This window comes from Pinus tabuliformis, chromosome 4_2 (assembly GCF_031772625.1).
Source record: "Pinus tabuliformis cultivar Carrire ecotype Pingquan chromosome 4_2, CPIR1, whole genome shotgun sequence".
Lineage (NCBI taxonomy): Eukaryota > Viridiplantae > Streptophyta > Pinopsida > Pinales > Pinaceae > Pinus > Pinus tabuliformis.
In genome coordinates, this window is record NC_142304.1 from 898,867,392 (window position 1) to 898,892,746 (window position 25,355).

Below are 25,355 nucleotides of genomic sequence, written 5' to 3' on the forward strand. Positions count from 1 at the left end.
GGTATGCTTTTCCAACACAAAAATATCAAGGGTGAATGGTATGCTTTTCTAACACAAAAATATCGCTACGTCCAGGATGGAACATCGAACAACGCTAGGGTGGACCCCACCTGGAGGGGTGAATGGTATGCTTTTCCAACACAAAAATATCAGGGGTGAATGGTATGCTTTTCCAACACAAAAATATCAGGGGTGAATGGTATGCTTTTCCAACACAAAAATATGGTATGCTTTTCCAACACAAAAGTGGACCCCAACCGGAGGGGTGAATGGTATGCTTTTTCAACACAAAAATATCAGGGGTGAATGGTATGCTTTTCCAACACAAAAATATGGTATGCTTTTCCAACACAAAAATATCAGGGGTGAATGGTATGCTTTTCCAACACAAAAGTGGACCCCAACCAGAGGGGTGAATGGTATGATTTTCCAACACAAAAATATCAGGGGTGAATGGTATGCTTTTCCAACACAAAAATATGGTATGCTTTTCCAGCACAAAAATATCAGGGGTGAATGGTATGCTTTTCTAACCCAAAAATATCGCTACGTCCAGGATGGAACATGGAACAACGCTAGGGTGGACCCCACCTAGAGGGGTGAATGGTATGATTTTCCAACACAAAAATATGAGGATCAAACAACGCCCCAAACCTATTTACTAACTTGACCCCAAGAGCTTTTGGGTTTCGACCCTGTAACCTCCCATTGGCGAAGCACTTGATTGACCGATTGAGCTAACTTTTGAGGTTTTTAATCATTTTTATTATTAATAATCTAAATTATATTTTAAAATTATAGAATACAAATTTATATAAATATAAAAAAAAAATATGTGATTTTTGCTTTAATATTAATAAAAAATAATTTTAAAAATATATTAATTTTATTTCACAAACAAAATTAGAAAATAATATTTATTCTATACAAAAAAAGATATTTATAAATTTATGATGCTAAATATTCCACATTTCAATTACTCAAAATTGAAATTTCTGGAATTTTAATTGAAAAAATAATAGTAAAATACCTATTTTTTTTAGAGGGATTAGCATTCCCTTTTAGAAAAACTCCCTTCCCATGCCACCTATATCATTTTGTACTTTGATTTTAGTGTTAGAGAATTGAAATATTATCTACCATACTTGAAATTATAAATTTGTGAAATTTTAATTAAAAAATAAGATTAAATATTTGAAGATATTTTAAAAATTTCTTTGTTAGATATTATTTATAAGAAAATTTAATATTTTGAAAATAAAAATCAAATTTGTTAATTATAATAAAAATATAAATGTTAAAATTTCAATAATTAAATTTAAAATTACCAAAACTTCACTAAAATAAAATTTATAATAAAAAATGTAATTTAAAAATATTTTGTAAAATTAAATGGACCAAAACTGCAATAAAAGGAAATTTATAATAAAAATATAACTATTTTTTTTTGTAAAATTAAATAAAAAGATATAGAAAAAACCAAAAAACCCTGTAAAAATTAGATAGAAAAAATTAAAAATAAAAATGAAAGAAAAACTTATATATATAATTATGTCTAATTAAAAAAGAAAAATCAATAAAAAAATTCAAGATATTATTACATAAAAAAACTTTAGAATTAAAATTTTGTAAAAAATAAAATTCCAAATTAAGAAAATTCAAAGAAGAAAACACGGAATTTCAATAAAAATTATACATGAAAATTTACAAATAGAATTTTGTCCCAAAATAAAATAAGAAAAGTCCAAAAAATTCTAATTTTTAATGAAAGAATTTATCAAATTAAAAAATATATATATTTAGAAAGTTATAATAAAAATTATAATTGGAAAACTTTAAAATAAAATTTTATCTTAAAAACGTGTATAAGAAAATTTCTAAAAAGTAATTCTAATTGAAAAAAATTATCATCCCAAAAAAAAAGATAAGAAAAGTCCAAAAAAATTCTAATTTTTAATGAAAAATTTATGAAATTAAAAAATATATATATTTAGAAAGTTTTAATAAAAATTATAGTTGGAAAACTTTAAAATAAAATTTTATCTTAAAAAAGTGTATAAGAAAATTTCTAAAAAGTGGAATTCTAATTGAAAAAAATTATCAAATGTAAAGAAAAATTCAAAAAATTTTAATAAAAATCCGATACAAAAATTTATGAAAATTTTTAATTTTTTTAATAGAAAATATATATATATATATATATATATATATATGGAGAATTCTAATTGAAAAATAAAATTAAAATTTCTAAATGAGAAATATACCAAATTTAAATAAAAATTCAAGAAATTTCAATACAAGTAGCATACAAAGCTTTAATATAAAATTTTGTCCACAGAAAAAATAGTAATACAAAAGCTTATAAAACTTAACATTTTCCGAAAGATGAAGAAACTTTTTAAAAAGCTTGGAAAAAATTGTTGAATTCCAAATCAATAAGAAAGTTTATAAAAAGGTAAAATTCCAGATGGAGAAGAAAGTTTATAAAAAAATTGTTAAAAGATTTGGGTAGAATTTTATGATGGACATCGAAAATTTCTGACATATTTAAGAAACAAACTACCTTTTCCCGAGTGGTCAAATGCCAGTTCGGATTCCACTTGGAAAAGGCGCAGACCACAGCTAGGAAAGTCGCAGATTTGTTAATGTAAGCCTGAAACTGTGCCCCATATTCCGAGAGTAGATTGATGCCATTATTAATTGGTCACAACCTTCCCGTACCCAAGACGCTGAGAGTTGTTATAGGAAACACCATATAAGGGACCACGTTCTTTAGTCTGTAACCGTATTAAGGCTGTTGGGTTAAAATAATTTTCCGCCATTAAAAGCAGGCATTCGTCTAACCGAGACGGCATCTAAATCGCTTCTTTGCTTTTCTCACACCTTTTTGGTAGGAGAATCGAGCAGTTGAATAGCATTTTCATTGTAATTCGGTCCATACCCATTAATTTTAAGTCTCATTTCCGGCGTATTTGGAGTGGATTTAACATTATTCGTTTGTTTTAGCCTCCTGTTTAATTATTCTGCAGTCGGGCCTTATTGAATTGCCCGCTGGTGCATCCTACTGGAACTTTCAGCTTTAACGGGACCATTCTGGAGCAGAATTGCGTTGATTCATCCAGTGGTTCTTATTGATGATTCTTTTTGTGTAAAAACATTGTTTCTTTAAAGGCCTTTTGCGTGCAGAAAAGCGCAGGGATAAAACAGTTAAATTTTGCGTGCCGCAACTGGCGGGCTACTGGTAGTGAAAAATAATACCAGAATTCGCTCATTGTGCTATTCAACCAGATGTCTTTACTGTAATTAAAGCATCTTTCTGTGACCGATGATAACTGCTTTCTTGTCAAAAAATGGTTCATTCTTTCAGCGTGTCCGACCAGAGAAATATTCTGTAGCCAGCAGAATTTCTGCAGTCGGACGACTTATATTTTGCTCTGTCATCGCTACTTCAATGGAAGTTGAAAAGTCGAAATATTTAGAGCAGTAGAGTTTTCTATAGTCGGAGACGAAATGGAACCAAAGTTTGAATCTGTTCTGAATTTACAGGTAAGCAGTTTGTAACTCTAAGCAATTCTAAGAACAGGCAGAAATATTTGCTTTTGATGTGTTTTAGTGTATATTATCCTCACTCCATCGAGGAGAATTGAAAAGTCGAAGTATTTAATACAGGGATTGGAAGGAACTTTCTAAATTCGAAGTTCGAAGTTAGAATCTTCGTTTAAGATCTCAATTCAGAGGTGAGATTTTGTACTGAGCAGTGTTTCAGTTCTTCTGGAGGCCGTGTTTAGACAGTTTTTACTATTAAACACAGATGGAAACATGAAAGTATTATTTCTGTATTTCGAACTAAAATTGAATATTTGAGGCCAAAAATGTTTACTATAGCTCAGGCGATTATTCTGTACTGCTAAAATTTAAATCTTTGGTGCTAAATGTTTACTGTTGCTTGAAATTTGGTACTCAGACGGTGCGCCTCAATATTTTGAGCCAAGAATTTAATATTTGGTCAAATATTGGTATATGCAGCTAATTTGCTAAAATCTGAGTATCTTTTGTGCAAATGATAGAAAATTGAGCTTGAATGTATAAAAGGCTTTGGCATTTGGAGTACAGCTTTCAGTGCTTGATCTGATTTACAGGCTGACATTAACATTGGAGCGGAATACCATAGTTGGAGCTATTGTTGAAGGTTCTTTAGCAATGGATTTTGGAAAGGTTGTTTGGACATGCTTTCTTGGATTGGTGGCTTTTCACTCCTATGCAGAGGCAGCACCCGCAGATGCGCGAATCACATCTATACCTGGCTACGACGGTACTCTTCCCTCAGATCATTACGCAGGGTAGGGATAATTTCCATGTATGTCTATTTCATTTTTAACTTGTTTTCACTACGTGCTCAGCGACTGAGTTACCTTTCAACATGATTTCTATGGTTAAAAGATATTTGGTTACAGTTATTCTAATGCTGTTGTTTTTATGTGTAGATATGTAAAGGTAAGTAAGGCGAAGAACCTCTACTACTATTTTGTAACCTCAGAAGGCAATGCGGCCAAAGATCCCGTTGTTCTCTGGCTGAACGGCGGTCCGGGTTGCTCGAGTTTTGATGGCTTTGTATATGAACATGGTTAGGATTCTGGATAGCTGCTTTCTAGATTCACGAATTTGCTTACAACTGTAAACCTGTTAACTTACGAGTTCAATATGCTCTGTTTGCATCCTAGTGAACTTGATGACAAATTTTCCAAATAGAACTCTGAAGTTCTCAATTTGAATGATATCATTATTTAGGTAGCCTAAAATTGACTGCTGGAATCATGTTCTTAAAACTTTGGTTGCATGTGATCAGTGAAACATGCAACTTTTGTGGTTAATTCTTCTAGGTAAACTGCCTTATTTCATTACAGCAAACCATTGGTTCAGAAAATCTGTGCGCTCTGAAACACAAGAATGTGGCTTACGTTCAAATTGAGAATGTCCCACTTACAAAAGTAACATTGTGCACATGCAGGTCCCTTCAATTATGAAGCCGGAAAGACGGTTGGAAGTTTGCCCAAACTATACCTTAATAAATACTCCTGGGCAAAGGTATTTCTAAGTGGCATTTTTATATGGATTAAAATTGTTCTATCCAGTGACAGAGTTCTAAGATTGGGTTCAGAAGTGGCGAGAAGTCAAGAGCTAGAAATTATAGGACATTGAAATGAATGGAGCTAGAAATTATAGGACATTGAAATGAATGGATTTTCTGGTCATAGAATTAAAAATCAAGTTTTCAATGACTATATTATTCCCCTTTCAAACCCAGGTGTCAAATATTATCTATCTGGATTCACCAGTTGGAGTTGGTCTTTCATATTCTGAAAACGTTGATGACTACCTAACTGGAGATCTACAGACAGCTTCAGATACTCATTCTTTCCTTTTGAAGGTGTTCAGCTTTTCCTTGAAAATCAATTAGATTTATGTTTCCAGTGAATGATATTATGGTTCCAGAAGCAAAGAAAAGATTCCATAAGGAATGTAACTGGTTGGAATTGATCAGATGTACATGCACTAATCTGCCAAAAACTGGATTTCTTTTGCTATTGGTGAAAAGATGGTCAATATCTCAAAATGCATTTGTATCATGTTGTTTTTAAATCCGAAAGAGAAGACTCAACAATCAAGAGTAATACGATGACTACATCAGAGGACGTTTAATATTTATACAGACAACATAATTTTTTTCACGTATACAGATCTCTTGTTGCTTGTGCCTTATTGAAAGAAAAATAATTTAACTTATATTCAAGCAGTGGTTTGAAGAGTATCCAGAGTTCCTTTCAAATCCATTCTACATTAGTGGAGAATCATACGCAGGAATCTACGTTCCTACTCTGGCATTGGAAGTGGTTAAGGGTATGAGAACATTGTTTTCTTTGACGTGTTATTTGTAATCTGTTTTATGTTGCTGAGGATGTGTACTTACATCTGATGGATCTTGTGTGAATCTGTTATGTTATAGGAATCGAATCTCGGGTAACACCTATTCTGAATTTTAAGGTAAAATTGTTCGAATAATCTCATTGAAATTGCTTGCTATTTCATAGAAAATCTTGCAATTTACATATCAGATGTTTTGCAACTGTAAATCTAAACTGGGTATCTATGCTGATTTCACAGGGCTACATGGTAGGAAACGGGGTTACAGACAATACATTTGATGGCAATGCACTTGTGCCATTTGTTCATGGAATGGGGCTTATATCAGATGAGCAATTTAAAGTAATTTCTCAGCTTTTATTAGAACATGAGTTTCTATTCATATGTCTTTGCAGAAAATCTAGAAACGATTGTTTTTTTCCCTCCATAAATTTGGTACAACTATGCTTTCAAAATGAACCAATAGAAAAATATATGAGTGCTTTCAAAATGAACCAATAGAAAAAGATATGAATGGTCAGTTATAATAACATTGATGTAGAAAAAGATATGAATGGTCAGTTATAAGAACACTGATTTAAAAATTTTTAGATCAAACACATTTCAAAACCCTACTCAATCTGATTAAGAAATCACCATGCAAAATCGAATCCAATTAATAACACAAGTTGGCACTTACCATCAACCTCACCTCTTTCTTCACCATTAATAACACATGTTGGCACTTACCATCAACCTCACCTCTTTCTTAATTAGAAATTTTGATGTAAAAGTTAAAATGGGGACTCATATTTTTTACGTATGTAGATAGTACGCTCTTAACATCAACCTCGCCTCTTTCTTAACTAGAAATTTTGATGCCATAGAAAGCGAAAATGAGCACACCCATTTCCTGGGCATATTTTGAGGCTTTGCCAATGTTTTTTAACATGTCCCTTGAAATAGAAGGGAGTGACACATTATCTACTTTCTTGTAAGAAAAAGCAGGGGTCTATAGTGAAATATGATAGATAGCTTTTTGGCACTTCGTATTAACAATATAATACTGCATTTGTATTCTAGACTTAATATACAGTAAACATTTTCATTTAATGCATGTTCCCTTTCATCTCCAATAATCTGGCTTGGGCTCAAGTCCGATGTAGTTCTAAAAACTATAATACTGGATTTATATTCAGATTTAATATACAGGAGGCATTTTCATTTAATTCAGGTTCATTTTCATCTCCAATAACCTGGTTTGGGCTCAAAGTTTGATGTAGTTAAACTTGTAGATAGTGAAATATTTATGAGATCAGGTCAAGCGTTTTTATAAATGATTTAAATGTCAGCCAAAGTGAAGCATCAGTGAAGGACAGGGTAATCTCCAATAATTTGGTTTGGCTCAAAGTTTGCATGGAGCCCGACTTTCCAGATATTCAAATATTTATAAGATTTCAAATCTTTTTTAGATGATTTAAAAGACATCCAGAGTGTACATCATAGAGGGACAAAAGGGTAATAGTCATCTTTAATGCCACCTCCCTCTTGTTGATGTCCTCCTCATCTTTACTCATTTCATTACAGAATACACACATGGATTAGGTATCTTCATTGGCATCAAATATTTTTACACCAGTGACATAAAGGAACGGCTCCCAAATACGTGGAAGCCTTTACAATGTTTTTTCTAGTTGCTCACGTTTCCTATTTCCTGAGGATTGCCGATGTTAACTAGTATCTCAAACATCAAATGCCTGACTATCAGAAATTTACAATTAATTATTTATCCATTTTAATTTTGATCTCTTGGTTCTGTTTCCTTGAGCCTCAAGTTTAGGTTTAGAATGATATTACTTAACCATTCTTCAGTTATATCTGCAATTCTGCCTCAGCCAAAGCTGTAATGTATATAAAATTTTGTGGTTCTCTCTACCAATCTTGTGAAAGTTCAGTGATGAGGGAACCACCATATATAAAGTGAGTATTAAACCTCTATCTATTGCCAATAAGTGAGAAACCATTATTTAGCCCTTGAATACGAGCAGCATCCCCAAGTAATCAAGAGAATCTGCAACAATTACATAGGCCACAATAGGACGATCCTTCCCAACTGATATCCTAAGCAGGGATTGTGTTAGAAAGGTTTCCGTTCACAAGAATCTATCCAAAGCAATGTAGAATGCAGTGCTGACATCTTTGTTGAAGTTACTAAAGCTTAGACAGGTAAGTTATGTCTATAATGAAATATCACCCAGTGTGTGAGAAGCTACGAAAGCCTAGGAATGTCAGAATTTCTATAATAAAATATCACTCAATCTGTAAGAAGCTTTATCAAAATTTAGTGGGACTAATTGGAGATTTTGCTCCATTTCCTTCTTTCCTTCACTAATAAATAGGATGATGTAGAATGGATCTTCTCTTTATAAGGCCTAACTACTCTTGCTTTGATAATTTTAGAAATCACCAACTTTATTAAGTAATGCTTTCAGACGTGCCTTATGATTCTTGGGACTAATTCTCTTTTTAACCCTTGTTACGTAGCGAAGCCCTCTAGCAACTTTCAGATCTTTTTGTGAGCCTTTCAGTGCCAAAATTTTACAAACTTCTATTTTTATGTCTAAAATTTTGAAAATATACCTTCAAAGAGACCTGACCTCACCATCAATGAACTAATTGATTTTAGCTTTGAAGATTGATCCTGTTTCCCTAGTTCTGTACTCCACAAACACATCCAAGATCCACATTCCTTTACTGTTCCTGCTAGTTATATAGCTCCACCTCAAAATCACTGTCGTGTCCATGTCACAACTTTGCAAGATGGGACTTATTGGTGCTTTGTCTGGCTATGTTAGCTGTTACAAATTAGATAATAAGCAAAAAAATATTACGTTAATGTAAGAAGGGCCGTGTCTTGCCATTTCGTAAATAGGCAGTCAGGGCATGATATGAAATCATAGAAGTTCTTAGTTGTTTTGTGTCTTTTTTATCTATTTTCCTTGCCTAATAGAGTTTTATATTCTGGGCATAGCCTATCTCTGTTCTCTGAGCATAGGAATGTGCGGCCCACCTTTGTGCGTAAATTCTTACTGTTTAGGTGTAATGGTTCAAGAACGATGTACAGAGAATCCATGTTTTCTGCTGTGTTAGTAAACTCAGTTCTTGCTAGAATGTCCATTCTGCCATCAGAAGGGATTAAGCTAACCGATGTTGAGATTTTCTGTTTGGAATAAGATAGGAAAAATCTCAGCTGATGACAACAATAGAAATTCAGTTCCTAGATTAGCTCCAGGTTGTTGGGAGATGATTAATGCCTCCTATATTTGATGTGAGTGAGTTAATGAGGTTGTTAGATTCTCTATGCTATATAACAGGCAACCATTCGGATGTTTGCTATGAGGGTGAGAGTTTTGTGAGGATTGCTTTGATGTAATCTCCTGTTTTGATTAATAAATTGCCGATGCCTATGTTGTGTGGACGTAGCCCAGATTGGTTGGGTGAACCACGTTAAAAGCTGTGTCTTTATGTGCTTGATTAAATCTACTGTGTATTTGTTTTTTATTGTTTATTGTTTAGCAGTGCATCTGCTTACCAACAACCGATCCCAAAACTAAAGACTGACAACTACGGTGTACATCAAGGATATGGACTGAACAAGAACCCCTCAATGTGCCAATTATAAGGATTGTGTTCGTACATCTGGTAAAAGGGCCCTCGCCCTTGTTATGTTTAGAGTAGCAAGCCATGGCAAACCGGACCAAAGATTGAACCTCTTTATTCCTCAAGGCAGGTGGGGTGATAACCAGACTGCTAAATCCCACCCATAAGTGAACAGAGCCAGAAGTTAGTAACATCAGTTTTTCAAGAAAACGGACGTCAGATCTTCAGTGTTGGATGACGTTTTCTAATAAGAAATCTTCTTCCTTTACCAGGGTTTCTGCTCACATTGCAGGATATCAAGCAGATATTCATGAGAAAAGCTGCCAAGTCAGTGAGGATTGGAAACATGTTACTGGTTCAAAAGCCCTAGTCATTCCTGTTTAGACTTACATTCCAATCAATTATGGTCAATATTGCTGTGACACCTTAGATCTCCAGAGTTCTTTATGTTGCTTTTGTTATAATTGTTCTAAATTGGCACTCGGAGTTTTCTCGTTTGGATAGACCTTAGGCTTAACTAATAACTTGGGCGTGTGTTTCTAGAGTTTCCTTCAGTCTGGCGTTATTTGTTCTTTATTTTCCATGCTTTTTCCATGCTTTGGTATTCCAATCCTCTGCAGCAGCTGGACTCTTATCTTTGTTCTGATTGACACGGAGTTAGATGCAACATTAGTTGAGAGGTTTTCATCCACTTCTTTGAGAAGGAAACCTTTGCTGTAAGAGTCAGGTATTTAAGGTATAAAATGTGAATTTACACAGATTTGTCTTAGTCATTCTTATATTTACGAGAGACCGTCGCTTTACTTTAATCTGCGTCCCTGTAACCGACCTCTTCCAGCATATTTCTAGTTCAATCATAACTTAATTCCCATACAGAGTGGTATTGGCTGCAGTCATTAGTTGATTTCCAAAGTAGTAAATCCAAGTCAGCCAGTAATTTGGATGAGCCTTGTAACAAGGCTCCATAGCAGTATCACTTAATTCCCATACATGGTGGCATTGGCTGCAGTCTGTAGTTGATTTCCAAAGTAGTAAATCCTAGCTAGTCAGTAATTTGGTTGAACCTTGTAACAAGGCTCCATAGCAGTACTAAGAACGAAGCATGTTTTGCCGAATTTCACTTTTATGTAATATGTAAATTATAAAATGTTTGTTGATAGATTTTTACTTCAAATTCTATATAATTGTGGTGATTGTTAAGTAAAATAATTTTATAGTGTAAAAATTAGGCGAATAATTTTTAGAAAAATAATAAATTAGCGAATTCTTTTTTAGAAAAACCATAAAAAATTAGCCCACATGCAAATATTAACCTTTAAAATTTTCTATGCTTTCAATATGTCTATATCGTCCTCTAATATCGTCATCAATTGTCTGATTATTGCAGGATGCGGCGGATGCTTGTAAGGGAAATTATTATGACACAGCTGACACTAGTTGTGACACCAAATTAATGGTAATCGAGCAGGTAACATTGTTTTCCCCTTTGTTTTTTATTCTTTCACTTGGTAAACTGTTCCGTAGAGATAAGAATTTTCTCAAAGCTTGTCTGGGATAGAACCTATGAGCTTGTCCTTGAATACGCAGGAGGTCGCAAGACTCAATATTTATAACATTCTTGAGCCATGCTACCATGATCCTGAAATGCAAAAGGCTGTTGAGAATATGGAAAAAGTGCCTGAAAGTTTTAAGCAATTAGGTCAGACTGACCGGCCTTCCAAAGTAAGAAGAAGGATGTTTGGTCGTGCTTGGCCAATGAGAGCACCAGTTAGAGATGGGAATGTTCCAACCTGGCCGAAGATCAGCGGAGTCCCTTGCACAGTAAGGACTCTTAACTATTCCTTGTTTATGGTGGTTCCATCATGCACAAGGTGAAACTCTATAGACACTTTCAAATTAACGGATTAACCAATATAATTGAATGTTGTGACAATTATGAAAGCAAAAATTTGTCCTATAACATAAGTCCAGCAAATACCATAGATGCTTGCTGCTCATGATATGCAATATTAATCAGAAACGAGTATCGGAATTCTTTGTGCTTCAGATTTTGCAGATAGTCGATATCTAATTTGTCAATGTAGTTGTAGTTTTTATAGCATATACCTTTCCTTCTTCTGGAAAAGCATCTACCTTTCCAGCATGGGTTATACTTCCTCTGTTGTTAGTTCCCAAGGCTCCCAACTTTGTCAATGTAGTTCTTCTTTTTCTACCATCTTAACCAATTTACATAGAATTCATTCTTTCTACTGTAAGTTCCTTACCTTCCCATAACGACTCAGGAAATTCACTTTCCTATCATCTCAAATCTAGCACATTGTTTTTCTGTTGCTTTTTCAGCTGCTATCGCTTGATCGGCATTGCCCAAATTCCACAATTGAAGTTTAGATGAACAATAATAGTAGGCTGAATACACTTTTACTTCCATGTCTTACATTTCTAACATAGATTTTATTTCTGAAATTAACAACAATGTTGATCCCGAACTACTTCTGTTCCTGTTAATGTAATCACGGGACTGTGATTAACGGATTTTCTTATTTAGCATGTTTAGATTTGGGAATACGGAATGACAAATACGCTCTACATTTTCTAAATTGTTCCCTCTATTGTGAACTCAGGATGATCGCTTTGCTAGTGTTTGGTTAAATGATGAATCTGTCAGGCAGGCAATTCATGCTCAAACGGTATGTTCTTTCGAACTTCTATATAGCCGACCTCTCTCCCCTCTTCTTTCTATCTGTTGCCTTGGTAAATTAGGTTCATGTTACCTTGGTAAATTAGGTTCATTAATTTGTATGAATATATAATATAAAGTGTTTTAAGATTTAATAGGAAGAGATATGTTATTAGTAAATTAAAATTATATATTTGTATTTTTTTGCAGTCAGAAAAATTATTATAATTTAGTTGTCAAAATAGCTGCAAGAATAGTCATTAGCTCACGAATATCTCTTTTCTTTTATTTTAAATTTTAAATTTACAAAAAGATAAGAGAAATTAAAAATTCAGCTTTAATATGAAGAAATGAATACATGACATGAAATTAAATGATTAAAAAAATTATATATTAAAGCATTTTGTTGGTATTAAAGCATTTTGTTGGTTTACTAGTATGTTAGTGACTCGTGGGAGTAGCATGTGGTTTAAGAAACTACGACCCAAGTGACATTTAAATATTCGGGGATTGCATCCAACTTGATCCACACCAACCCTTAACATGGCTAGATTTTGTTTGGTTCCTCTTTCGACTAATACATGTTTCAAACCTTAGTCATTTTATAAAACAAAACCCTCAAAATTCAATCATGTTAGTGGGACTGGACTACCTCAATGCGTCCCATGACTTTAGGAGTAAGTGGCCCTCATGAGAATTAAACCTTGCCTAACAATGAAAAACTCCTCATACTTCACCTTTAAATCCAACCCCTTTAACTTACACATTAAGAAATTTGATTCATCTTAATATTTAATAAATCCAAATTAAAATAACATAAATTTATTATTCGTCTAAACTATTTTTTTAAAATTTTAAATCATTTTTCATTAATAAAAGAAAACACTTAAAATACCATATACTAGCTTGCGTTTCTTTATGATGCTGGGGTCTCCCTAAGTTGCAAAAAATTGAATAATTTTATAACAAAATTTGCTCGTTACCTTATCTTATGTACGTGTAGGTTCTCTAGTATCTCATCCAAAAGCCTAATGGCAAGACTTCAAGAAAGAAAGAAAGAAGGAAAGAAAAATATTTTAATGTCCATGAGGCTAAAGATAGCCTATGAGATAGATTGCTTCTTCATTTGGTTGGTGTATTCAACCCTTTTACTGTGGAGCCTCACAATAAATGCTCCCAACTTCTTGACAAACCCCTCGCTAAATAGATAACCCTAAAAGATAACTGCTAGAATATCTCCATAAATTTCTATGTTCTCTTTGAAAGTTTCACATTCTAAAATGAAATGCTTTTCTGTTTCCACTTTTCCAGAAGAACAGAAAATACATACACTTTCTTCCCACACTTCTTTTGGCCTTTTCCAATGCCTTGTTTCACAAAGGAGTTGATGAGAATTAGTCCTTAACTAAGCAATAAGAATTTTGGCTCTCCAAGAAATATTGGCCTCTATGTATGCTTTTTGTTGATGATTATGAGTGAGATTAAACACTTCAATATAGTATTTTTTTTTTCTCCCTAGCTCCTTATCCCAAGTACGCTTGAGAAACTTATCCATAACAAAAGCTTTTATCTCTTTATTGTCAATGGAACACATGTTCAAACAGATACCCCATTTACTAAACCATTTGTTATTTTGCTGCATCCAAGTCTTCTTTCTTTTGCACAATATGTCTTTGAAAACAGTCTTAGGCCATCTTCCCTCTTCCATTTGCTCAATTTTTTTTAAATACCTTATGACTCGTACCATAGCAATTGTTTCAATAGGAACGACCCCGGTTTCAGTTAACAAGATAACATAAAGAACTGCACTTTTAATTTTGAATTTGTTTGCAATCAAATGTTTTTTGAATAGAAAAAAATAAATATATGGTTTATTCTCGTATTAGCTCTTTTTGTGGTCCAATGAGTGAACCTACACTTATTTCTACATGTTGAGCTTATTTCTACATGTTGAGAGAAGGTGTTAAGAATTTTGCACTACGATCTTTGATATAAATTTGCATGGCTATTAGAATTTGGTAAATTAGTGTCACGAGGGTAAAATAAAACACCATATCCACAGGTTCTTCCAATAGTTTACACTAAAGAAATTCTTATTATTTATCAAAATGACTATTATCTATCCAAGGAAAATTTTAAGGATGGAAAAATTTCTTGAAGTTTAAAAACATTGGCGAATCTCACTAATCCCTAATATGCAAACTATAAAATGTTTATTGATATATTTGTAAAATTATTCAAATTTATAATGATTTTATATATAGCCTCTATACAATGTTGGCGATTTTTAAGGTAAAATAATTTTATATTCTAAAATTTGGGCGAATCATCTTTTATAAAATTGGAAATTGGCGAATCTTTTTTGTGGAAAAATCATGGAAAATTAGCCCACTGGGCGAACATTAGCCCCTAAAATTTTCCATGTATCTATCACATTTCAGAATAGAAATAAATATAAAGCAAATTACCTAGGTAAATATATATTATTATCTAATATTAGTAGTTGATAATTAAACATGAAGTAATTTAATTATTATATTTTTAATTAATAAAGATATTATTTTTATTGTTTAAATTGTATTTTCAAATGCATTAAATTTAACACTTTAAAAATTTCAAAACTTCAAGACACTAGTGTAGAATGCACAATTCAAATAAATAATTTCAACATTGTAACTTATAATCAACATTTAAAGCTTAACTAATATAATATTCACATTATTAATATATTTTAAATAAATAAATAAATTTATATTCAAAATAAGTCGCAATATATTAAATTAAATATTAAATATTAAAGATTTGTGATTTACTTTTATTTTATAAAAATGACTTAATGTATGTCGATGTATATTTATATTATAAATTATTATATCATTGTTAATATATTAACATTTTTATTTGACAATTTTTTGATAAATTATTTTGCTAGGTTTCTTGTATTTATCTTTTAATATACATAAACTACAAAAACATAAATGTTTTATTTGCTTTATACATATAAAACTGGTTTTCTAAGTAGAATAACCTGAAGAAAGACTATTTGCTCTCCCCATATCCCTCTATACTATTGTCATTTTAGAAGACAAGTAAAAGCAATTTTCCTAAACTCAAATTACATGGGTTAACCATTCTTTGTTTCATAAATGACTTGGTTTATATTCCTTCCTTAAGCATAATAACTATTCTACGTAGAATGTTATTGTTAAAGATATATCATCTATAGTGACATTTATTTTTTATTTTTTCAGTAAAATGGCCTTAATGTTAAGTTTAGATATTCAATACATAGTATGACCATGTCTATGAATTCATTCCTATGCAAGCTTAGAAAATCTACTCCTTCATAATAGAGATTTCATTATAGACCAACATTTTGCTATTTTTTTTTTGCAAAATTGAATCTCTTCTAGGTCTATTTTGGCACCTAAGGTCTTATGACACCACCTTGTGTTGGTCACAAGGCCTTGACCAACCTATTCCTATTACATCCAAACTCCGTCTCTTCACTTAAGCTCTACCCATAACTTTGTTTGAAGCTACAAATTGTCAATGCAACCAAACCCAACAATTCTTAACGCTTAGTCAATATTAACATTTGGCCTGTTACTGCTCAAACTAGCAGGGGTCCTAGAGGGGCACTTGCTAGATCAAGGGCAACAATGAAGCTAAAGCTCACTATCATCACAGCTAAAGCTTCCTACTCTTTATGGACTTTCACCGATGGGAGGAGATCCGATATATAGAGAACCACTTATGAACGATAAACTAAATAAGATGGATATGAAGTGATATCGATGACCCTTTCCTAGGAGAGACTCAAGAGTGGGGTTTGCTTGCTTCTTAAGCAAGGTGAAAGGTTCCCTAGGATGGGGTAATAGGGATTTGAGGGATTAACTTAGGGAATGTGACTTGCAAAGGAGCTTCCTAAACCCTAAAATCCTTGTGGAACTTGGTTTCCCGAGTGGTTTTTGAAGAGTTGACTTTGATAAGGTATGGGACCACATGGGACCATGTGGACCTAGGTTAGGTCAAGAGGATGGAGTTTAGCAACCAGTGATGAGCTTGACCTAAACAAGGAAGGGAAGGTGATTAAAGAAAGGATCTTCACTTAAAGGTGGTCAAGAGGATGGAGTTTAGCAACCAGTGATGAGCTTGACCTAAACAAGGAAGGGAAGGTGATTAAAGAAAGGATCTTCACTTAAAGGTGATCCCTATGAGGTACTAGCCTAGGGAAACCTAGAGCAAGAATCGGTCTCAAGGCGAGGGCTTGAGATATCTCACAATCCCATGTCGGAGTTCCTTCAAATTTGGAGGATACCTAGGAGACACACCAGCGCAAAAAAGGCCAATATATCAAAGTTTTTTTATGGGTTTTCTGGGAAAGTGATGCCCTAAGAGGCCTAACTTGGATAAACCTAGATAAAAGAAGGAAAGGTGGAGAAAATTGGTTTTTAAAGTGATCACCTTATGGTAGATCAGTGCCTAATCCTTTGGGGAGATTGGATTCAAGAAGAATAATGAGAATGGACTTTGTTTCTAAGTCAAGGAGGCTTCAAGGACTACTTTGGTTAACATTAGGGAAAAAGGGAGTAACCTTAAATCTTATATTTCGTTTTGTAAGTTGAGATGGCTTATCAATAGAATTATCCCTATGAAAATTCATTCAACATACATGGCCCATACATAGAGAGATGGTATCTAGAAACAGTAATTCCACAATTTTGCGATGATGCATGCAATAATTAGCCTTAGTATAACGAAAAACCCATTATCAATGCATGTGAGAAAGTAAAAGAAAGAATAGCATTACATTTGTACTTACATGTATGAGAATATATAAAACCATCAACAAATTGCCAATCAAGAAGCTCCAAGACAAGAATAGATAATCCAAACATCAAAATTCATTTCATCCTCCAAAATTTTGTCCACCAAGAAGGAATAGTGAAAATCTCAAAGAGATACAAGTCCAAACCAAGTGATGATGCTAAAATGAACTCACATTTCTTGTATTTATACACTCCTAATGAGTTTGATTTAGCTAATTAGGCCTACATTAGCCCCTAGAATAAAATAATGTGCAAAATAACTAACTTTTGGTGACAAGCCCACCAAACTATCTCATAAACAAAAGAATAAGCCTCTCAAGAGGTTGAATGATTGATAATACATGTCATTGGGCCTTCTAAGAAGCTTGATTAAGTCCATAAGTGCCATAATGATGAATAGGAGTCCCAAAAATAGTGGACAAGGGGTTGGCCCCTTGTTCTCCAAATAATAAACTTGTGGTGCTCCCAATGGGTGTGGGGGCACAAAAGTGTCCTCATGGGTCTCCAAATAGATCGAAGATGCTTATAGACCATCTACAAGGGTTCAAATGATGGTATAAGTGATGCCACATAATCATACATGCCTTGGGTCATTTGCCAAGTGCATGGTACAATTGTGGGGCCGATTGGGCATGGTGAACCAGGTGCATTTTCCTCATCCAATTGGTGAATATCAAGCAATATTTGAACATCTCTAGGGATCCATATCATTCTACTGTTATGGAGGACCATGAATCTCTACACACAACCTACATGTGTTAATGTAGCCCTATGGAGGGTTAGGACCCCGTATAGGGATACTAAATGATGAATGGGGTTATAATGAATGGAAGGGGAGTGATATATGTGGATGAGGGAGTGGTACCACACAACCAAAATTAGGGTTTCTCATTTTGTACCATCGGTTAAGTCCAAAGGTCAATAAAAGATATCCTACGGGACTAGGATCCAAGGGTAACATCCAAGAAAGGTCTAGGGGACAAGAGCATGGACATAGCCCAATCCCCCCATTAATTCATGCCCAAAAGTTTCCATGATAAGTAAACTACAATATTCAATTATCAAATGACAAGGCATACCTTTAGGTTCGGCAGGCCCACCTTCAAACACACGATCATGACAGATGGGCAAGGGACCACATTGAAGAAATTTAATAAACAAGTAATAAATCACTCATAAAATAAATAGTAGACATATACACAAATTAGACATGGTGGAAAATGCCAGAGCCTCACTGTATTCCTCTCATGATGTAATCCCATGTACAAAGAATGATAATAGTACAAATAAATACATGAGGAAGTTTGTCTCAAGATAGTGCATCTATCTTGAACAAACTTGGTTGAGATATTTTCTCAACAAATACTAATCTAGGTGAACTAGTTGGAGAGAATCTCTCATCCTAACTAAACTCCCTAGTTTGAGGAACTAACTCCTAATTCTCAAGATTTGATTTATTTAATTATAATTTTGGATTTATAACTGTTTTATTACGAGAGTGAGGGTAACATTCCCCCCCCATGATAAATCCAAAATAAGAACAAGGAACCCTCTTCCAAGTTCTCAAGTTGATCCTTAAAAAACATTCCCTGAAAAATCGCTAAAGTTGGATGCTGAAGAAACTCGAATCCGAAGAGAACATGAGTCAGCTGCATGTCTGATTCATCTCTGAATGTCGCTTGACAACTCCATCATGTGCTAAGTTGTAAAAGGATCCATCTGTCCTTTGCTTTCAATCAGCATCCTTTGTCCACTGACAAAATGTTGATGAACGCCCATTGGCGAATTTGCTGATGATGATCGCCCACTGGCTGATGACATTGAAAAGCAACTCACTATTTCTTTTGCTGTGTTTGAAAACTGCTCACTTTGTTGTCGATTGTCCACTGGCGAATTTGTTGATGCTCATTCGCTGATGAAAATTCCCACTGGTTTCTTCACTGATGTTGTCGAGATTGTCTGACAACCATTGTCAATTTCATTGACATTTTCACCCCTTTGTCAATTGAAAGGAGAGACAATCGTCTGACAACCATTGTCAATTTCACTGACATTTTCCCCCCTTTGTTAGCTGAAAGGAGAGACAATCGTCTTAAAATTATTTCTGAACTCCCCCCTTCAGGTGTAGGAGTGTTTCACTGGTGTACTCCCTCGTTCAACGACACGAGAGTACCATCTTCATTTTTATTGTTGGCTGCAATATGTGTGAGTGAATTCGATTGTAAAACTTATACAATCTTCTGACCTTGGATGACCATTCCTAGGAATCAATCCATGAATAAGTTATCTTCAATCTGGTTGATTGTTGTTGTTTGCTGCATTGTGTTGATGAATGATTTGACTTGCCACAATGGTGACAAGGATGGAGATCAAAACACTGATCTTCCAGATGACCGATTTTTTGACAATGAAGGCATTTTGGTTTGACTGCAACTTCAGTTTTTGTGTATTTCTGTTTGTCTTCAACTTTCTCAGAACTAGCCAATGTGATATGTGCAAGAAACCCTGCACTGACAAACTTAATGGGCCTTGAATAATCTGGGATATGAAAGTTGGCATCATATTTGACATATCCTAAGCCTCATTGATTTCTATTACTTTGGATTTCTTTCCATGGCTTGATGATTGGTTTGGAAGAAATGTTGAACTAGATCAGGGACCACTTCGACACTTGAAGTTGGTTGGATCAGTGACTTGGAATCATCAGTTGTATTTGTATTGTTGAAAGATTTGGAAGCATCGCTCTTCTCTAGAAACTCAGTTCTTTGTAGTTGCGACTCTAGTTGAAGGAACTCGATCATTTCATGTGCATGTTGAAGGTGCACTTGAATATTAGCAAGAGTTATTTTGTTGATGTTCACCATGTTGCCAGTTGATGATAAAATCAAATTGTTAAGAATTTGGGACAGTTGAATGTGTGTCGCCGTGTTAGCTTGCTCACTTTGAATTCGGGCTCGCTTGTACTGTTGCTTATTACTGATGCTTTAAACACTTGCTAGAGTTTTATAACATGGTTGCTTGAACTCTTGATTTCATGCTCACTTGATGACGATCACTTTGCTTGAATGCTTCACCGACACTTTGTGAATGCTTCAGTCAACTTCAAATTGGCTCGTTTGTTGTAGATGTCGTGCTTTGAACTTTGGCACTTGATTTTGAAATGCTTGTTTGCTTGGCTGTTTGAATGACACGCTCCCTTGATTTATTGCTTATTGCACTTGCGTTAAACACTGGCTTGATTTGATGCTCACTTGAAGAATAGAATACTAGAATTCATACTCATTTGATGATGATTGCTTGCTAGATGGCTTGCTTGAATTTGCTTGATTGATTACTGACACTTTGTGCTTTCCTGAATGTACTCACTAAATGTGCTGATTTTAAAAAGGAAGGATGTCAAACACTATCGAAAATGCACCCAAGAGACAAATGACAAGTTCGATCTTGATGACTCAGTTGAAGACTTACTTGACTTAATGTATTCACCTTAACAATTTAAATTAGGGTGTCGGTTACAACCGAGAATGCACTCGTACAATTCAGTTAAAAAATGTTTATCTGCAAGTGATACAAAAAGTGTTGATGATGTTGATGTCGTTTTGGCTTGAAATGCTTGATTTTGTAGTGTCTTTAACTTGATTGCTTTGATTACATGATGTGAAATGTTCTTGCTTGGAAGATCATCTTATCAAGTTGATGATGTGACGCTTTGTGCTTTTATACTTAAGCTTGATTATAGGAGCTTGATTAAGCATTCTTATACTTAAGCTTGCTTATGTGCATGTAGTTGTTTAAGCATAATACAAAGAGAGCTTTTGATAATCTGAACACAAGTCATGCACATGCATTCATTACACATGGTGTACCTAAGATCCCCTTATTCAATTTCGGGCGGATCTAGGACACATGCACCACAAAAATTATGATTTTATTAATTACTGGAGTACATCATTTTTCAATGTCACAACTTTGTCGTGGAAACTTCTCAATGAGAATATCACACTTGCAAACTTTGGAAGCAAATTTTCTTCAAAAAACTGCCTCACCCATTTTCTTCAACAAAATATTAAAATGACTTTCACTTTCCACTCCAAATACAAAAATACACTTATGACTTCATCACATAAAAAATTACAAATACTCCTTATCTCTCCAAAATGTACAAAACTATGATCATGCTTTTCTTCAAAATAATGGATTGATTTGTATGAAGTTACTTTATAAAAAGTTATTAAAGGTTTCATTTTTTTGAAAGCCATTCATCCCTCCTATATTCTCCACGCTTCTTAAAATATTAGAACTTTTAACTTTGGAAAACTATGACCCTTTCAACTTTGACTACAACCCTTTTATAAAAAAAAACTTTGGAAAACCTTTTAAACAATTTTTAAACTTGCCTCAACATTCTGCAGACTTGTTCAGACTGTCACCATCTCGGAAGCCAGCATCTCATAAGCCTTTTTCTAGTTAGTGGTGGCTTCTGGTTGTTTGAGCTTGTTGGTTACTCAATTGTCAACTTTCACATCGTGGACTAGATTTAAAACATGTCATTGTTTCCTGAGCCTTGAAAAAATCCTATCTAGCAAAGAATAAAGACCAGTGAACTAAGTTCTCACCACCTCTGGTGAACTTGATTTTATAGCTCCATTGTCAACAGTTTTGCCTCTCCATACTGATGTTCTTCTCCACTTTTGGCTTCACGCAACATTGTTCCAATTTGACCTCACTTGGAGAATTACTTTTTGTAGGTACAACTCTTTCTAATTGACTGTTTTACAAACATCGTGCTAAAAGACCAATGCCAACAATGACTACTCCATTCAGATCTCTACCTCACAATCAACACTCTTTCACATACAAGTTGTTGAAACTTAACTTCACAACACTTCTTATTTAAACAGGAGGCCCACTTCTCTTCATGGAAAACAAAAGATTAACAACAATGGTTCCACCTCAGTGGCTCGAGGTTGCATTTAATGCTAGAGAAACCCTCCATGAAGTGACATGGTAAGTAAAAATATGAAATGCTTTCCTTACCCCATAATGCAAATAGCCATGGAAAAAAATTGATTCAATCTCTCGAGAGTTGATCGTAGCACATCAATATGTTTGCACTAGTAGTGTTGGAATTGCTAATCCCTTTGAATCCAACATCTCTTCTCTTGCACGGAGCAACAGATTGACCCTTATCCATGCGTGCGGGTCACTCTCTCATGTGAATGATTCCTCCAACAAATGTATTTTTTTTGTGTCAGAGATGGTAGTTATCTCTCCAAACTATATTATGGGAGCTCCTCTTTCTAGGACAGATGTGCGGGCATATATTATGTCCAGTGGCAAGATTCGACTAAAAAACTTTAAGCCCACGCTAAGCAGAAAATTTTGTTTCTTGATATTCCCACTATATGGCTCTTTCTCTTTGGCAAATACAAATACAATGTATAATGCAGATGCTGAATTTAAACCAGCCTGTAGCGAGTGGATGTACTGCAGATGAGGAGGTGTACAAAGTCCTCATTCTTGACAAGTTTTGCAGAGACATTTTGTCACCCTTAATTCATGTGAAAGACCTTTCGAAAACACAGGATTATGTTGTACTTCACAATTGATAAAGAAAGACAGACAATTCCGGATGTTCCAGCTATATACTTTGCTGTTGTTGAAGCCATTGAAGTGATTCAGTACTGCTCGAGCGCTGATCCAATCCTCTGTTCATGATGGTCCCTTTTTCACAAATCACCCTTTCATCTCCCCACATGCATTAACCATTCACGCATCACACTCAGAAATATTTATGATTGGGATTTTTGCGCAATGCAATCCCTACACAAATAAAATTTAGGTTTCTCTCATGCTCTTCTTCTCCATCTGCTTCATTGATCACGAATTCTCAATCTCTAACCGTGCGAAGCTCTGTGCTAACAAATTTGTTTCTCCTCTTCGATTCGTTGTTTCCTTAACCTTTGATTTTGATAGGGAATTCTTGTTGTTCTTGTTTGGATGATCTTGCTTGGATTTCAGTTCCAATTGCTCCTACGTTCGAACAGGAGCATTATATTCCTTAACAGGCTATAGCTTTGATACCAATTGAAGAAATTTAATAAACAAGTAATAAAGCACTCATAAAATAAATAACAGACATACACACAAATCAGACATGGTAGAAAAGGCTAGAGCTTCACTGTATTCCTCTCATGATGTAATCCCATGTACAAAGAATGATAATAGTACAAATAAATACATGAGGAAGTTTGTCTCAAGATAGTGTGTCTATCTTGAACAAACTTGGTTGAGATATTTTCTCAACAAAACACTAATCTACGAGAACTAGTTGGAGAGAATCTCTCATCCTAACTAAACTCCCTAGTTTGAGGAACTAACTCCTAATTCTCAAGATTTGATTTATTTAATTATAATTTTGGATTTATAATTATTTTATTATGAGAGTAAGGCTAACACACATGGCTGGCTCAGGTGGTAGAGAAATGCCACAATGAGCTAGTTGGTGGCTACAGGGGGTTGCTGGCTGCCAGTTAAGGACTGTCTTGGAGAAATTGTGCTCCTAGGGATATCACGCACAAAATGGTGGGTAACATAGCCAATAAAAGGAAAGAAAGGAATAATAAATATCCATCAAGTCATGCAACACACATGTATGAGTCGCACCCAAGGTAGGTGCTTTAAACTTCAGTTTATGAAGAATGTTAAAATGTACAACAAAGGAGTGCAACTAACTAATTGCTGTTAATTTATAGGCTACAATTACATACAAAAGAACAAGATACAAAAGCTATAAACCCAACTCTTGAAGCAACCATATACCTGTCTTTAAAGGTTTTATCTCCTTTTTCTTTTCACTAAGCTACTACAATTTTTCCTACTATGCTTAACTTTGAACTTGGCATAATTGTAGATCTCTTTACACTTCTTGTTGAATGAGCTCTTCACTTATATGCCTTTATACTTTTGAGACATCCTCCTTTTATATAGGACTTGCTTCCCTTTGGTGGATTTTCTGTGGATTTCCCACCCAAGTTGACCCAAATTGTCTCAAGTCAACTCAAGTTAGCTTGTCCAACTCATTTCAAATCCACCAATTCCATCCATCCATCCAACTCAACCCAATTCCACCTATTCTATTTGGCCAACTTGTCCTAGGTATACGTAGTCCATATGTCCAACTTATTTTGAGCCATTTGAGTTTTCACAATTGCATCCAAATCATCCGAGTCATTTTAACTACTCCCAAACTCTCTTACTCCATATAAATATTCCCAAACTATCTAAGTCCGCTTGACTATACCCAATTGTGCCTAACACTATACCCAAGTGTGTTTGGTAGATGTGCACACAATAGATGCATGCCCAATGGATGTGTTCCGAACAAGTGCATCCCATTATTGCAATTTGTAGATATTTGTTCTTGAATGTTATCATTCATTGCAATTCCCAAGTGTGGTCTAGCTAACCCCATTGGTTTGTATATAGTCCAAGCACCCAAGCCCATCTAAATTTTCCCAATTATTCGTCTTCAATTCTTCTTTCATAGCATCAATAAAAAAGGAAGGGTGATTGTTGAAAATGGTTTTTATTGATGTCAAAGCCTATCCAAATGAAAGAGGAAATTATACAGTCAAATAAAATATTTTGAGACCTTTCCAACAATATATGGCACTCCCTCTAATTCTTAGGAATGAGGAGATATGAAATATTTTTTCAAGGTGATTAAACCAAAGTACAAGTGAGCCCCATTTGGATACACTATCTTTGAAGGTATTTTTACTCCAATTATCTAGATGAAATGGGAGCATAGGATATATGGTTGGAAACATTATTTTGAGATCTTTCCAATGGTATATGACAAGATTTCTAACTCCTCATTCTTGAGGAGAAATTATTTTTTTAATACACTATGCATTTTTCTAATTGCACTCAATGGAGAGGTCAAGCCTAACCCAGCCTCTAATTGCACTATAAATAGGCATGGGAAGGATCATTTCTAACCACTCAACTCAAGAATTTGGTTGTATGTTTAGGAGAGTGAAGGAGCAGGTCTGAAATTCATATTTGATGAACTAAGAAGAAGTGAAGTGAAGTCATGTTTTTGGCATTATTATTGGGAAGGGTTTTTTTGTACGTTTGACGTCTATTTTCCAAGGATAATTATTGTTGTTTTGAAGGCTGATTTTTAGGGTACAATTTTTGTTGTTTGTAGGCCAAGTTATAGGGGATGAGTTGTGTTGTTTGAAGGTAGAGTTTTAGGGCTGAGTTTTTATATTTTAAGA

The 25,355-nt window shown here is 34.3% G+C and overlaps 1 protein-coding gene across 9 annotated transcripts in view; it reads left to right on the top strand.

Moving 5' to 3' along the window:
* LOC149172596 (serine carboxypeptidase 1-like) overlaps window positions 1-25,355 on the top strand; it is a 116,319-nt gene that overhangs the window by 78,455 nt on the left and 12,509 nt on the right. For 3 of the 9 annotated variants that reach the window (XM_089424353.1, XM_089424352.1, XM_089424354.1), the window contains 10 exons: window positions 4,140-4,340; window positions 4,485-4,624; window positions 5,009-5,085; window positions 5,306-5,428; window positions 5,796-5,898; window positions 6,005-6,042; window positions 6,163-6,264; window positions 10,949-11,029; window positions 11,149-11,382; window positions 12,183-12,248. In XM_089424353.1, coding sequence (XP_089280479.1) covers window positions 4,140-4,340; window positions 4,485-4,624; window positions 5,009-5,085; window positions 5,306-5,428; window positions 5,796-5,898; window positions 6,005-6,042; window positions 6,163-6,264; window positions 10,949-11,029; window positions 11,149-11,382; window positions 12,183-12,248 — 1,165 coding nt within the window. Of the gene's footprint in view, window positions 1-2,531; window positions 3,547-3,669; window positions 3,738-4,026; window positions 4,341-4,484; window positions 4,625-5,008; window positions 5,086-5,305; window positions 5,429-5,795; window positions 5,899-6,004; window positions 6,043-6,162; window positions 6,265-10,948; window positions 11,030-11,148; window positions 11,383-12,182; window positions 12,249-25,355 lie in introns of those variants that run through there. The other 6 variants (XM_089424360.1, XM_089424359.1, XM_089424358.1 and 3 more) reach the window with 6 other exon arrangements.